Source organism: Thamnophis sirtalis, unplaced genomic scaffold, assembly GCF_051295495.1.
Source record: "Thamnophis sirtalis isolate CommonGarterSnake01/CBP01778 unplaced genomic scaffold, rThaSir2_p1.2 scaffold_1, whole genome shotgun sequence".
Lineage (NCBI taxonomy): Eukaryota > Metazoa > Chordata > Lepidosauria > Squamata > Natricidae > Thamnophis > Thamnophis sirtalis.
The window spans coordinates 78950846-78967392 of NW_028261381.1; the positions used below are offsets into that span (position 1 = coordinate 78950846).

The 16547-nt window shown below is 37.7% G+C and overlaps 1 protein-coding gene across 1 annotated transcript in view; it reads right to left on the reverse strand.

Moving 5' to 3' along the window:
- PTPRJ (protein tyrosine phosphatase receptor type J) overlaps positions 1-6380 on the reverse strand; it is a gene marked incomplete at its 5' end in the record, with an annotated part of 33363 nt that extends 26983 nt beyond the window's left edge. The window contains 5 exons of the mRNA XM_087704128.1: positions 1269-1535; positions 3344-3604; positions 4440-4723; positions 4794-4819; positions 6192-6380. Of these exons, the coding sequence (XP_087560254.1) occupies positions 1269-1535; positions 3344-3604; positions 4440-4723; positions 4794-4819; positions 6192-6380 (1027 nt within the window). The remainder of the gene's footprint in view (positions 1-1268; positions 1536-3343; positions 3605-4439; positions 4724-4793; positions 4820-6191) is intronic.
- Between the last annotated feature and the right edge of the window lie 10167 nt (positions 6381-16547).

A 16547-nucleotide genomic window follows, 5' to 3' on the forward strand; every position in this document is an offset into this window, starting at 1 on the left:
CGCCCCTGGAGGCTTCAGGAGCTTCCCTGAAGCCCCTGAAGCATAAAAAATCAGCCCTATGGGCAAATAGGAAGTTCGCGAACGGACTTCCAGTTTGCTCATAGGACCGCTTTTAGCCCTCCGGAACCTTCAGGGGCCTTTTTAATTTAAGCCCTCCGGAGGGTTCCCTTGGGTGCCCTGACAAATGGCTCCATGTGCCACAGGTTTGCCATCCCGTATCTAGGCACAACCACCTGTGTTCAAATCCATGTTCCTGGCTTGTGGAAGCTTCCCCAGAGGTGACATGTAGGTGGGTTGTGACAGTAATTAATGCTTCTTTATGGGAGGGCATTTTATGGATGCTGTGGTCTGCCATTTTCTTAAGAGGTCATTGCTCCACCCCAGGGGTGTCCAACTGGCATCCCACATCCCAGATTCATCACATGAAGGCCACACCCACCTCAGCTCCGCAAAGGCAAAAAAAGTCACAATATGTCATGACACATCACATCATGCAATCAAGGTTGACACCCGTGCTCTACCCAATCCACCAGTGTGGGGAGACAGGGTATGTTACAGATCCCCTCCCTTAAGGGGATCCATTCAGTAGGACCAAGAACAGTCTTCTCCATGTGGAAAAAATAACTCTCATTTAAAAGGCACATGGTTTTTGCCCACAGATTTGGGACCCTATCAAGTGGATGGTTTGATTGTTGTCATGAGGGGGGAGACTTGTTGCATAAAACTTCTGTAGAAGTTGTAATTCACTTTTTCATTGAAACTAGTTAAGGGTTTGGGTGAATTTAATCAGTAGCAATGTGAGGAGGAAACAATGGTGAAGATTCTATAGGATTGATGTGGGCCACGCCCACCCCAGCTCCGCAAAGGCAAAAAAGTCATATGTCATGACACATCAATGACACAATCGAGTTTGACACCCATTCTCTACCCAATCCACCATTGTGGGGAGGCAGGGACCCCTTCTCTTAAGTGGGACCCAGAAGAACAGCCTTCTTCATGGTAGCCCTTTCCATGTGGAAAAATCATTCTTACAGAAATGATTCACCTCCACCTTGACACTAATTTAAAAGGCACATTGTTTGTCCACGGATGTGGGGACCCCATCAATTGTTCTCATGAGGGGGGGGGAGAGTTTATGGGTTTTGTATTTGGAGTTATATTTCTGTAAACTGCCCAGAGTCACTGTGAGATGTGCAGCCAATGTAAGTTTTCTTTTAAAAATACATAAAAAATAATATACACCAGCTTTCCGGATGTAATGCACTTACTTGTATAAACATTTGTTCCTTCTGAATCTCCTTTGGTTTGACTACCATTGACCTGTGCATATATTTCAAGCCTGTATAAAGTTCCAGGTTTCAAGTCATGAATTAATAAAAAGGTTGTATTAGAAGTTTTATTATCAGAATGATCCCGTCCATCAATATGTATTCGATAAGTATAATTTGGTGAATTTGTATCATTATTTTTCCATGTTAAATTCAGAGACGTTTGTGTGATCTTTTCGGCTTTAATATCATAGACAGCACTCGGTTCTATTTACAAGGAAAATACATTTAGATTAATGAATGTAAATATATATTGTGTAATACATGCACTCAGGTTGTATAGTATTCCTTGTGGTTTTAATAGGTGCATGGTTGTTGGACAAAATATCTGTAGAAATTGTAATTCACTTTTTAATTGAAACTAGTTAAGGGTTTGGGTGAATTTAATCAGTAGCAACGTGAGGAGGAAAAAAATGGTGAAGATTCTATAGGATTGAAATGAAGAATTCTAGTGGTTAAAGCCCTAGTCTTCCTTTCAAAAGCCAACTGGGTGACTTTGGGCCAGTCACTTTCTCACAAACCACCCCACCCCACAGGGTTGTTGTTATGGGAAAAATAAAAGGAACATGTAATAGTTATGTTTGCCAGCTAAAGCTATTTGTAAAAATAACAAAAGTGGGATATAAATCATAAACAAAAACAAATGAAATGAATATTAGCATAAAAATATGTCTACTGTCATACATTTATCTCTCATTAAGACTTGAGCAAAATACAAAGCACTTTCTCTTCCTATCTTAAAAGTGTATTACTCAAAACTATACACCAAGAAAAGTAGATTTTTATTTTAACTTATGTAAAATTTACATTTCAAACGTTGGTGATAGAGAACACAGGATGATTTGGCATTAAATATTTGGACAAATGACCCTTTAGTAATTTACAGTATATTAAGATATCCTCCTATTAGGGAAAATGCATATAAAAGTTCTATAACTTCAAGCTTTTCAGCCTAGAAAACAATTATTAAGGAATAATGATTAACAATTATTATTGGAATAAAGTTGAATTAACATGCACTGAAAAATCAGATAAATTTAATCTCTATATTCCCAATGCCTTAATGCTTATATCCCTACAGAGACTGTGACCATTTTAGAAGCCATCTTGCAAGTGATGTCACAACAAGATGACTAACAAAGTTTTTTTTTTAAAGATTAATTTCTAAGTGTGAAATGCCAACAACAGAGAATTATATTTGCTGTAATCTTCTGGGCAAAGAAAAGAACTTCTGATTTCTCCAGCCCTTTTATTCTTGTGCCTTTCATCAATCTTTTTTCCTGGAAATTTGCAGGAAATTAATTAATAAATCAATACAAATAAACCAAATCTCAGAATATTTCACAAGAAAAATGATGGAATGCAAATATTGTCAAATTGCTACTTATTCCACTAGGGTAATATACAAATTATATACCTTAGCTGTAGAAAAATATACAGGTAGTCCTCAACAAAATTGCTAACAAACATTTGCTAAGTAGGTTTTGCCTCATTTTACAACCTTTCTTGCCACAGTTGTTAAGTGAATCACTGCAGTTGTTAAGTTAGTAACAGAGTTGTTAAGTGAATCTGGTTTCCCTATTGACTTTGCTTGTCAGAAGGTTGCAAAAGATGATCGCGTGACTCAGGGACGTGGCAAATGTCATAAATACAAACCAGTTGCCAATTGTCTGAATTTTGATCACGTGACCATGGGGATGCTACAACAGCAATACGTGTGAAAAAGTCATGTCATTTTCTTCAGTGACATTGTAACTTTGGACAGTCACTAAGTGAGCTCTCGTTAATTCGATGACTACCTGTACTTATGTTCTTCCATGTGTAGTATTCTGGAAAGAGTTTTCCAGCATACTATACATGGTACCCTCTTTTGTTCAACTCTTTATCAGAAATGTATAATTTTTACCTACCAGGGCACATACAGATAGATGAAATCACACCTAATTTCCTATTTTATATAAATATTTTATGTAATAATGAAACATACATCACATCTCTTATTTTAATGTACTTACTTGTATAAACATTTATTCTACTTGGATCTCCTTCGGTATTATTGAGTTGTGCATATATTTCAAACCTGTATAATGTTCCAGGTTTCAAGTGAGTAATTGATACATGGGTAGTATCAGAAGTTTTATTATCAAAAAGACCAGATCCATCAATATGTATTCGATATGTGTAACTTAATGAATTATTATCATTATTTTTCCATTTTAAATCCAGGGATGTAGTAGTGATGTTTTCGGCTTTAATATCATATACTGGACTGGGCTCTATTTAAGAGAAAAAAGTTTTTACATACTGAATGATAATCAAGATTAAATATTTAGGATTTTGTTCTGTGGAGGTTAGAAATCATCATGTAAAATGTAACTTTTTAATTTGTACAACATACAGTATGTCTCTAGTTAATAATTTTATTTGACAAATTAGGACAAATTATTGATGCTTTTGGGTGTTGACGGAAAAGCTGGGCTCAGTTTAAGTAAAACAATTACATGTTTCTTTCAAATCTTGGATTAGGAATGGAATATGTACCAAACTGTCAATTAGACTGGTAGATACAAAACTCTATTTAGGTTTTCAAAGACCGTATGTAAAATAAACTATGAAAGAGACATGGAATAATAATTTGACCATTTATTCCCCACCTCCACCCTCCAATTGTATTTGCCTAATTTTATTTCAGTTTCCTTCCACTGAACAGAAAAATGAGAAAAAAACATCTTTTGTGTGAGTTGAAACTTAATTTTTTTCCAATTATTACTACCCTAGTGCTACAATAGTATCAACTATACAGAAAATTCTAAGCTCACTCAACCCAATACCTGAGATTTATTATGATAGGATTAGGCCTGGTGTGGTGAGCCAGTAAGAAGCACAAGATACTCCTCCAAGATAAATCCACTTTTGTGGCATTATCGTTTACAAATAAAATGCCAAAAATGGAATGTTGTTTTTTCTAAAAAAGAAAGGAGTGGGCTCGTTTTACTAAAAAACCCAAAATATTACTATTGTAACCTAGATTTAACATATGTAAAAATTAAACAAAATAAAAATATCCAAGTAAGAATCAAGCTAACTGCATTGTTAATTTAATGTACTTACTTGTATAAAGACTTATTTCTTGTGTGTCTCCTGTTATACTGCTCCCATTTATTTGTGCCGCTATTTCAAAGCTATATAATGTTCCAGGTTGCAAATTACTGACTGTTATATTTCCAGTATCAGAAAATATATCATTAACAAAACCAAGTCCTTTGTTAAGTATTTTGTAAATATAGGTCAAAGCATTTGCATCTTCATTCTTCCAAGTCAGAATTATTGATGTGGAATTGAGATGGTTAACATGGATGCTAGAAACTGGACTGGGTTCTGTGAAAAAAAAAAAACTTTTACCAGTAAATAAATTAAAAATATATTGATGTAGTACATAAAATGTTAACAAGAATCCAAGCACACCTGAAATTAATGAAATTAATTATATACTTATGTACATAAAGAGTTTACATTTAGTTTTAGATGGTGAAAAAGGAGAGTGATATAATAATGGTTAAAGGTCATTTAATAGCCATAACAATTAACTACCATATTTTTCGGAGCATAAGATGCATCAGAATATAAGACGCACCAAGGTTTTGAAGAGGCTTTTTTAAAAAAAGTAGGTAGGTAGGTAGGTAGGTAGAGGAAGGGAGGGAGGGTGAGTGAATGAGTAGGTAGGGATGTAGAGGGAGAGACAGAGGGAGAGAGGGAGGGAGGGCGAGAGAGGGAGGGAGGGAGGGAGAGAGGGAGAGAGAGAGAGAGAGAGAGAGAGAGAGAGAGAGAGAGAGAGAGAGAGAGAGAGAGAGAGAAATATAGTAGGTAGGTAGAGAGCGAGAGAGTAGGTAGGTAGGTAGGTAGGTATATGTTTCCAGGTCTATTTGTCCATGTGCTGGAGAATGAAATCACTGACAATCTGCAGCACCTAAGACTTTGTTTCTGCTTGCACAGCACTTGATCAATCTAATTCTCATCAATCACTTTAACTAAAGAGCTTTCTGAAAGGGAAAAAAAAGTTTTTGCACTCTGCAAACATCCCCAAAACAGCTTGTTTTTCACTAAAACGTGCCCGTTTTTTTTAAAAAGGCATAAATAGCCGGGGGGGGGGGAGCTTGCAGAGTGTTCGCGGGGGGGGGGGGGGAACGAGCAAAAAACAGGCCCATTTTTTGCCAATTTTTTTTACATGCATAGCCTTATGGAGGCTTATAGATTGCTGCTGGGGGATGGGGGGGGGACAAAAAAACGGCCCATTTTTCATTTATTTCTGCCCTCCCTAGGAGCTCTCTGAAAGCCTCCATAAGGGTATGCATGGCCATTTTGGTGAAGGGGCAGAGCTTCAGGAGACAAAAAATGCTCTATTCAGTGTATAAGACGCACCCAGATTTTCAGCCTCTTTTTTGAGGAAAAAGGTGCATCTTATACTCCGAAAAATACAGTACTTCAATCAATTCACTTAATTAAGTGTACTTACTGGTATGAACAACTGTTTCATTTGGGTTTCCTTTAGTGTTGCCTTCATCTACTAATGAATATATTTCAAATCTGTATCTGTAATGAATATATTTCAAATCTGTATGACGAGCAAAAAACAGGTCCATTTTTTGCCAATTTTTTTTACATGCATAGCCTTATGGAGGCTTATAGATTGCTGCTGGGGGATGGGGGGGGGGACAAAAAAAACGGCCCGTTTTTCGTTTATTTCTGCCCTCCCCAGCCCCCAGGAGCTCTCTGAAAGCCTCCATAAGGATATGCACGGCCATTTTGGTGAAGGGGCGGGGCTTCAGGAGACAAAAATTGCTCTATTCAGTGTATAAGACGCACCCAGATTTTCAAGTTAGTAATTGGCTCACTCAATTTATTAGAACTTTTATTACGAAGATCACCATGTCCATCAATAACTATTTGATAAGTGTAACTGGGTGCATTTTTATCATCATTTTTCCAACTTAAGTTCAGTGTTGTGTTGGTGATATTTTCAGCATGAATACTATGAACAGGATTTGGCTCTGTTTAAGAAACAGAAGACAATTTTCTTTGATCAGAGAATTAAAATTTTATCATACCATTAAGTATTACTAACCCAGATTACGATTTGTTACTGTATACATCTTCTCTTTTTCACCATTTAGAATAGAATAGAATAACAAAGTTGGAAGGGACCTTGAAGGTCTTCTAGTCCAGCCCCCTGTTTAGGCAGGAAACCTTACACCACTTCAGACAAATGGATATCCAACATCTTTAAAATGTCCAGTGTTAAGGGTATTCACAAATTCTGGAGGCCAGTTGTTTCATTGATTAATTGATCTATTGCTTCAAATTGTTTCTAATACTGTGGTACCATTTTAAGGTACGACAATCAAAAGGATGCTTAATATTATTACAATTTAAAAATGGCATGGCCATTTTATCACCCATATTAAGACTTTGGAAGCAGAATGTATTAAACAAATGCTACAACACTAATACTAGGATTTATTAATAAGGAAGATATACTAGCAAAACTTAATTATTTCTTTATCTGAAAGTATCAAGCTGAAACCCTATCCTGTGGCATGCAATTATATTCTTATAAGAAAAGAAAGAAAATGTAATTTACAGTCTACATCGCTATACAACCAGTCTCGAGATAAGGCTTGTTTTTAAGTAGTGCAGCAAAAATGTAACGAATTAATCTATGAGGTTCCTGTTACCGTGACATATTGGAAATATGATAATAAACTCTTTATGGAAGAATTCCAGCAACTACTATGTATCAAATGCAATCCCTATTTACTATGACATCAAGATTTAAATTCTTGCACATTTTTAAACCCTGCACAAGATCTTGTTGAATGGGAAGAGAGGTTTCCATCTGCCCCTTCTTTAATAATGGAAAATCTGTTTGCTTCTGAACTTCCAGGGAAGATGGTGGGCTGAAGATGGTTCTGTGGAAAGTGGAGCTAATGTCTGCAACCACAAAGAGGAAGCCTCGAAGGAGACTGGCTACTTTGACACTCCCTGGATAGAGAAAGGACCCCTTAGAGTTTTCCTCATGAGAAGACAAATGGGTGTCAACTCATATTTGCTTCATGATGATCTATCACTGAGCTAGTCTTTCACATCTTCCAATGGTTACTCATCACTACTTAACTGTTTCTTAGAGATGGGGCTTCTTCTGGAAGAGTCCCCTATCTCTCATAATTAAGAACTATTAAGGGGAAGAGAATGAGAGATCCTTCTGCCAGCAGAAGTTTCTGAGCCAAACTATTGAGGGATAGAGAATAAAAGCTCTACACTTTGCACAACAAAATCCTTGGAAGTGATCATTGCAGTCTATTTAGAACAGTGGTTCTCAATCTGTGGGTCGGGACCCCTTTGGGGGTCGAACAGCCCTTTCACAGGGGTCGCCTAAGACCATCGGAAAACATATATTTTCAAAACAAAATATGGAAAACATAAAATAATTTTATGGTTGGGAGTCACCACAACATGAGGAACTGTATTAAAGGGTCGCGGCATTAGGAAGGTTGAGACCCATTGATTTAGAACACACGACAACCTGAAAAGAAACAGCTAATGGATGGTTGTATTAACAGATATTGTAGGTGGGAGGCAGTTGGTGTAAGTAGATGGATTCTGGTTTGCTGTATCACCTGTGTGCTAGAACTTAGTTTTCATGACAAAACCAGGTATAACTGTTCATTCAAAACCTTCCTTTGGCAAATGTTAACTATGAGAATCACTTCTCACACAGTCAGAAGCAACTAGACGGATACTAGATCAAGCTAGTATCAAACAAGTAGAAACTGTTTCTCCCACCCAAAAGAAAGTAACTTTCCAGTAGGAGAGAATATATGTAGCTCAGGCTTGAAAAGTGCTCTCTGAGAGTACCAAGGACTCCAAAGAATGTCTTATCTGATTAAAACATGTAAGCAGAGGAAAAGATAGAAAAATCTGAACTTTGATTACATTATAAATAAAGCTTGCACTTAAAATCTAGTTCCTGGAATTATTTCACAATGGCTTCATGAACTTTGCTACAAGGTATCTACTTATCAAACATCTTGTATCTTTGCAAGTCTTAATTTATTAGTTTCTTGTATAGATAGCCAAAGGAAGTCTGATAGTAAGGCAAAACTGACAAAATTAAATCCAGCCTTCATTTTTTCATCGGCTACACCTAGTTCCGGAGGTGGGGGTGGGGGAAACTGTGATCTCTTAATCATGAGCTAAATATTACTTCATTTGAAGGAGCTCAAGTTACCTATGTTGGAAGCAAAATCCAGGTCCAGTTCCAAGCTAGGAATAAAATGGAGGTTGATTGGAAAGAAAGATTCCCTTTATTGATGAAGCAGAACCACCAACCGCATGTAATTCTGGATCAACTGCCCCAGAACCACAAACACTCGTGGTTCTGTTCACCAATAAACAGAATCTTTCCTTCCAATCAGTCTCTTTGTTATTTTCAGCATCTTTTTCCCAGCTTGGAACTGAACCAGATGAATTTTCCTTCCAACATCTAATATACATTTTTTCCCCCTCTCATCTTAAAATGTAACAATGCCAATTCTATCAGAATGATCTTGAAAACTATTTTTGTGGAATTTCTAATCCATTACTTACTTGTAAAAATACGTTTGCAGCAACTTTCCTCAGTATTATTGAAACGGACAAAATACAGAAAACCAGGATAAAGTTCAGATATTAAATCATTCTTAAAAAGACCCACATCTGTTTTATTTTCAAAAGTTACATTTGTTATTGTAAAGTTGTTGTTTAACTGGACACTTATTGTTGTATTTGTTACTGTTATATTTTTTAAGGAACTGCATTCAGGTTTACCTACACAGGAAAAAAAGAAAAATATATTTTTAAATAACCAGAACTTTGTAACACACTGCAACATTATTTAGTTTTTATTCTTTATTAATTGGTGGGGGAAACAGTTTATAATTTATACATGGTTCAGATATCATGAATTGAACAAGAGTTGATGCTGTGAAGATTAGGAAGCATATTGCACTGATGGGACACGGTGGCTCAGTGGCTAAGACGCTGAGTTTGTTGATCAGAAAGGTCAGCAGTTTTAATCCCTAGCGTCGCGTAATGGAATGAGCTCCTGTTACTTGTTCTAGCTTCTGCCAACCTAGCAGTTCGAAAGCATGTAAAAATGCAAGTAGAAAAATAGGGACCACTTTTGGTGGGAAGGTAACAGTATTCTGTGCACTTTCAGTGTTTAGTGATGCCAGCCACATGACCATGGAGACATCTTCGGACAGCGCTGGCTCTTTGGCTTTGAAATAGAGATGAGCACCGCCCCCTAGAGTTGGGAATGTCTAGCACATATGTGCAAGGAAAACCTTTACCTTTACTTTAGTACTGATGGACTATTAATGCATTTTTCACTAGACTGTTTTCAAAGGATATAATGCAAAGAATGGGTGAATAGGGTATGCTGCACCCTCATGGATATCCTACTGCTTCATAGCAATAGCAATAGCAGTTAGACTTATATACCGCTTCATAGGGCTTTCAGCCCTCTCTAAGCGTACAGAGTCAGCATATCGCCCCCACAGTCTGGGTCCTCATTTCACCCACCTCGGAAGGATGGAAGGCTGAGTCAACCTTGAGCCGGTAAGATTAGAACCGCTGAACTGCAGATAACAGTCAGCTGAAGTGGCCTGCAGTACTGCACCTTAACCACTGCGCCACCTCGATTTCAGATAGTGAAAGTCTGGTTTAGGTAGAACAAAGCCAGTGTATCAAGATTCACAAATATGATTTATTTAGTGTGTGTGAACCCAATCAACTGTACAGTAGTTTTCGACTTACAACCACTTATTTAGTGATTGTTCAAAGTTTTAACGGCACTGATCATTTTTCACACTTATGACTGTTGCAGCATTTCCATGGTCAAGAGATCAAAATTCAGATGCTTGGCAATTGGTTCGTATTTATGACAGCTGCAATGTCCCAGGGACATGGGATCACCTTTTGTGACCTCCTGACAAGCAAAATCAATGGGGAAGGCAGATTCATTTAATGACCGTGTTACTAATTTAACAACTGTATTGATCAGTGGTGGGTTGCAGGCGGTACGCCCTGGTATGGGTGTACCGATGCCTGCCCAGAGCACCGGGTGCCATTCCAGTACGGTGCTCCAGAGGGCCCACCCGCCCAAGCTCCTTACCTGTATTTGAGCTCTTCGGTGCTTCTGCGCAAGTGCACGGAGCGCATGGCGCCTGCGCGACACTCCACCGAGCAGCTGGAGTGTCGCAGAGGCTCATGGAGGCGCTGGAAGAAGCAAGTATGCAAGTGTGCACTGCGCGGGTGTGCGCATGTGCTGTACATGTTCATGTGGTGGACGCCGGGCCCCATTGCAACCATACCAGTTGCATTGGGATCCGGAACCCACCACTGGTAGCAATGCACTTAACAACTGTGGCAGGAAATATTATAAAATGGGCAAAACTCACTTAACAACTGCCTTCCTTAGCAACATAAATTGTAGGCTCAATTGCAGTTGTAAGTTGAGGACTACCTGTAGTTTATTTTAACAAACATGCTTAATCAGAGCTTAGCATCCTATATAAGCCTGGTCACCATCTACCTCTGTATAATCTTATCCTTTCAACATTCAATAAACTTGTCATTGTGAAAAGCAGTGTATTTCAAATTATAGGTTAAATACAATGATCTTTCCTAGATTTTTTATAGAAGCATGTGGTTTTAAGTATTTATACAAATACAGAATCATCAGTGTTGATTCTGGGAAAACCTTTAAGCATAATACTGAAAATGAGATATATAACAGCATAGTACTTACATGCAGCAGTGGCTTTTACCTGTAAAACAAGAAATTATACATAGTGTTAGAATATTTGGAATCTGTATACAATGGCTTACACTCGTACAAGTTGTACTGTATATCTCTGTATCAATATTATAACAATGTTATAGTTCTCACACACCAGTCAAATTTAAAAATATATTGTTCCAGATTCAAATTTAATATGCTTCCCTTTGAGTGACATCCAGTGAACTTATTAGCTGCAAATGTAAAATGTAATTCTATTCCATCAAATGGCTGAAGGTTACTGAATAGTGTTAACTGAAACCATCCAATATAGATAATCCTCACTTACTGACTGCAATAGGAACCAGAAACTCTGTCACTAAGCAGTGTGATCATTAACCGTGATGTCATCTGACAGCCCTGATTTATGACATCAATTCCAGCTGTGCTTATTAAACCAATTAAGTGTGGGTGATTAAATGCGATGTCACACAACTGTGACTCGTGACTTTCTACTAGTTTTGTCATTGACTTTGCTTGTTAAAAGCCAACAGGAAACAGTGCAAATGGTGATCACACAGCTTTGGGACACTGTAGCCATAGTAAATATATGTGGGTTGTCAAGCACCCAAATTGCAATCATGTGATTATGGGGACACTGCAACTTCAGTCATAAGTCTCATTTTTTCAGGGCCATTGTAACTGAATAGTCACTGAACAAGTCAATAAGAAAGAACTACCTGTATTGTAAACAAAATTTTCATCTGATTATCAAGTGGTAGGAATACATATTAGCTATAAATTCTAGAATTAGAAATCAATTTACATTGAACACAAAACTTGTCTCTGTATGATTTGAACCAGGGGTGTCAAACTCGATTTCATTGAGGGCCACATCAGGGTTGTGTTTGACCTCAGGGGGCTGAGAAGGCGTGGCCAACTTGACGTCAGTTGTATCAGGGGTGCCTGTGGTGGCCCGAGCACTGTGCCAGTAAAAATGGACACCCGAGCTCTGTTTCTGGCTGCGACGGCCTCCTGCAACCCTCTGCCAGTGAAAATGGAGCTTGGGAAGGCTATGTGCAGTCTTCCCGAGCTCTGCTTTTGTGGGCAGAGGCAGAGTTTCCAGGGTGGCCCCATGGGCCAGATCTAAGCACCCCGCAGGCTGGATCCAGTCTGCAGGCCTTGAGTTTGACACCCTTGATCTAAACTGTGAAGATAGCTCTCCATTTCTCTTTCTTTATAAAGGATAGTCTGGGTCCAGACAGAGGTGGGCTGCTCCTGGTTTGGCCTGGTTTGAAGCGAGCAGTGTGCGCTTAGCAAACTAGTACCAACCAGTACAATAACCCACTCCTGGTTACAGATAACACTATGTATACACAAGTATATATAGTGACACCTACAATTCCCAGCCCAGCCTGAAGTCCATGAATGCAAAGCTCATTCAGGGCCTCATAACAAAACTCAGAGTTTATAAGCTAAGCAAAGTACTGCAAATACATTTAAAAAGTCCATAATTTCTGGTCTTATATAAATTGGGCGTTTGGCAGTTTTACTACTTCTTTTAAATTCTAACTCAGAAAGATTACAGATTCTGCAAGAGTATTGAAAGGCTGGGAGTTCTTTATATAAGGGCTTTAACATTCTTAAACTTATCTAAACATTGACAAATTAATCTGCTTTTCCACAATCTGTATTTCCTGTTGAAAAATTACTTCCACATTTGATTTAATTCCTGCTTCCATGAGGTAATGTGTTAAAGAGAATGATCCATCTATCTATGCAATTTTCAAAGATATTAATAGTATCATTCATATTTCATAAGGCACACAAGACACTGGAAATTATCTTATGTAATACTGATAGAACACCACAAGAGGTCAGAATAAAACCATAAATGCACTGAAAACAAATTAAGAAACTTAGTATTGACACATTTCTAGATTGCCTTTCTCTTTCATTAAAAGGGGATCATCATTGACTTCTTTCCTTTTCTGCAATGCATTTTATTCAACTTTGATTAACTTCTGGAATTTATTGCATAAACATTGCAAAGTTAAATCTTATCTCCAACTCCAAAATCCCTCATACACATGGCTTGAATTTTGAAATCACTGATTTACACATTCAATTTACCACTTTTATCTTGGCTTTTCATTTTAAAGCAATAAATAGAAGAATATAAATATAATAAACTCTATCACTTGCCAGGGATCAGAAAATTTCACATTTTATATATCAACAAACAAGATGCTTTCTTATCAGCTCTCATCAGCCTTCAGATTTCTGATATAATCTAATGATTTGCTTAAGAAGGTGGTTAGTTTTGCCTATATCAGGACGTTAAACCCAATCTTCGTCTATATAAATGAAAAAGTCACACAGGTAGGCTTATTTTTTAAAATCTTTGTTTAGCTCTTCCGATTTGTCATTTTAAAATTAAAATACCTAACTTTTGCACAGTATTTTGCTCTCTTAAAGATGATTATACAGTGGTACCTCGATACTCTACTGCTTTGAAAACTTGTTGAATTTGTTACTCAATGCATTTTGATGCAAAAATTTTATCCAGGTATTTTTTTTTTTATAATCAACGTGCAAGCTAGAAACTTATCAGTTGCCTTATTGACTTACTACCTACCCTTTCTGCCAAAACCAAGGTCAAGCTTTAGTAATACAATACAATAGCAGAGTTGGAAGGGACCTTGGAGGTCTTCTAGTCATGTGGTTTGTTTGGTACCGGCTGCTTTTAACACTTCTTGTGCCTCCCAGAAACAATTAACCAGTATCTAAACATCACTGTATTTGAAAGGATAGGAACTATGCCTCTAGCACCATTTTTTAAAAGTTATTAACCACTTTTAATACAGGTAGTCTTCCTCCCCAGTCACTTAGTGACAATTTGAAGTTACGATAGACTCCACCACACACAAAGCTACTTATCATCTGGTTTCAAAGTTTCTGGTTTCTACTGTAGCACCCCTATGGTCAATCAACACTGCACCAATCACTGGGACACTGCAGCACCTAACCCATGCCTATCTCCCCCACCCATACCACCTCACCAGGTCCCTACAGGCCTTAGTCCCGCTCCCAACTCAACACTCAGCCACCCAGGAAGGCCTGAGACAGGCAAGCCTAGATCTGATTAGGTCTCACAGGGTCTCCCCTGCTCTTGCTCTGCTTCACTAGTATATTGGGAGAGCAGTTGTGGGGCCCATCATTCAAGATGATCACATGGGTGCTTCACTGAATGACTATCATGAATTGTGACCATAATGTGTAGGCTCCATTACAATCATAACTCAAGACTATCAGTACTTTGCATATAAAGTACTGTGTGTGTCTGTGTGGGGGGGGGAATTCTGGTTTTGCACAGTATACCAAACAAGGTTAAACTGGATTACGTAGTTTGTGATTCTGTGTGTTCTGTAAGGTCAGCCTTTTACTTCATCATGTTTTGTAAATTAGTCCTTATTGTAAGTCATAATATGTGCTTATTTGTGGCACGGTGCATTAGATATACGAAGAAAACCTGCACTCAATTTCATTTTACCATGTTGTACGGGCACAGCCACAGTGTTCTTTTCCAGTTACTCCTACTAGAAGTCTTCAGTGACTTCAAAACAATGTCACCTCTGATTTGTGGGTGGAAGGGTGAGGTGACTGTGAACTTTCTGTCATGTCTAAGAATGACTGCCTCCTCTACAAAATGTACCTTCCACCTCCAGAGACCGGATTAATAAGGAAGGAGCTTCAAACCTATCTAGGCTGCACTCGTAAATTAACTGGGTGGGTAGGTGGAAGGGGGGGAATCAATAGAAAGGATAGGGAACTGAGATAAAATAGGTCCGATATTATAGTAGTCAAAGTATTGCGTGATATTCTGCTTTGTACTTGTGTATTTTCACAGGAAAATTGTCCCCAACATCTTCCTTCCTACAGTAGCTTTCCATAACCTCGTAATAGTTAAGAAGAGTGTTGCAAGACAGTATTTTTAGTGCCACTTGCAAGTATCTAGCATTTAAAGTGATTTTAAAAGTTATCTGCTGTCATAGGCTATATGTTATCTTCCCAAACTATAATGGAAGAACATTTTGTCCAGAAATTTTTTTTATGTGGTAATTTTCATTGCATAACCTATACTTTACATATGCATTAACTTACTTTGTTTATAGTGTCTCTTCTAAGTTTAGTAAGTTATTAACTTATACAAGGCAGTTTTAATGCTTCTTTTTGAAAGAGCATGATAATTTGCGTAGATCTAAGGTTCAACACAAGCAATCACCAAGTATCTTTCTTCTAATTCATTCCCCTTAATTCTTACTCTGATTTTTCTTCTCTCCATAACCAATGCATTAACTTACTTTGTTTATAGTGTCTCTTCTAAGTTTAGTAAGTTATTAACTTATACAAGGCAGTTTTAATGCTTCTTTTTGAAAGAGCAAGATAATTTGCGTAGATCTAAGCTTCAACACAAGCAATCACCAAGTATCTTTCTTCTAATTCATTCCCCTTAATTCTTACACTGATTTTTCTTCTCTCCATAACCAAATATACATACTCTTGTCAACATAAGACATTTCAGGACTTTTATTGAAGCAATGTAGTCTTTAAAGCAATGCAGAATCCAGGTATTAGAAGAAGCAGTAGAATATAGGTCGATTTACCACCCTTTATTTAGTGACTGTTGAAAGTTACAACCGCACTTTGAAAAAGTGACTTATATCACATTTTTTTACATTTACAACCATTGCACGCAACCAGGGTCACATGATCAAACTTCAGACGCTTGGCAACTGGCATGTATTTATGATGTGGGTGGAAGTGTTCCAGGGTCTTGTGATCACCTTTTTTGACTTTCTGACAAATTAATGGGGAAGCCAGATTCACTTAACAACCGTGTTACTAATTTAACAACTGCTGTGATTCACTTAACTACTGCAGCATAAAAAGTTGTAAAATGGGGCAAAACTCACTTAACAACTGTCTTGCTTAGCAACAGAACTTTTGGGCTCAGTTGGTTGTAAATCAAGGACTACCTCTAATGGCTATCCCTCTAACGTTAGGTTGTCTTAATTTACAAAGGGCTGACATCAGAGGCAGATGATACTGTGTGGGCATCAAAGGCTAGTTTATCTTATTGAGAATTTGCAAAATCTAAGATAAATGAAGTATTTTGCAAAGGTGCCTTGGAATGAAATATGGAAGTAAGCACTTTCTGACTACAGAAGTAAAACCAAGTGCAGCCAGATAAATTAGATTCAGTGGTTATCTTTAGTTGGAGAGGTAAAATTTTATTGATTTATTTATTTCCTGCCTTCATTATTTTTTCAAATAATCAAGGCAGCAAACATATCTAATACTTCTTCGTCCTCCCCACGTTCTGTACAACAGTAAGGTAG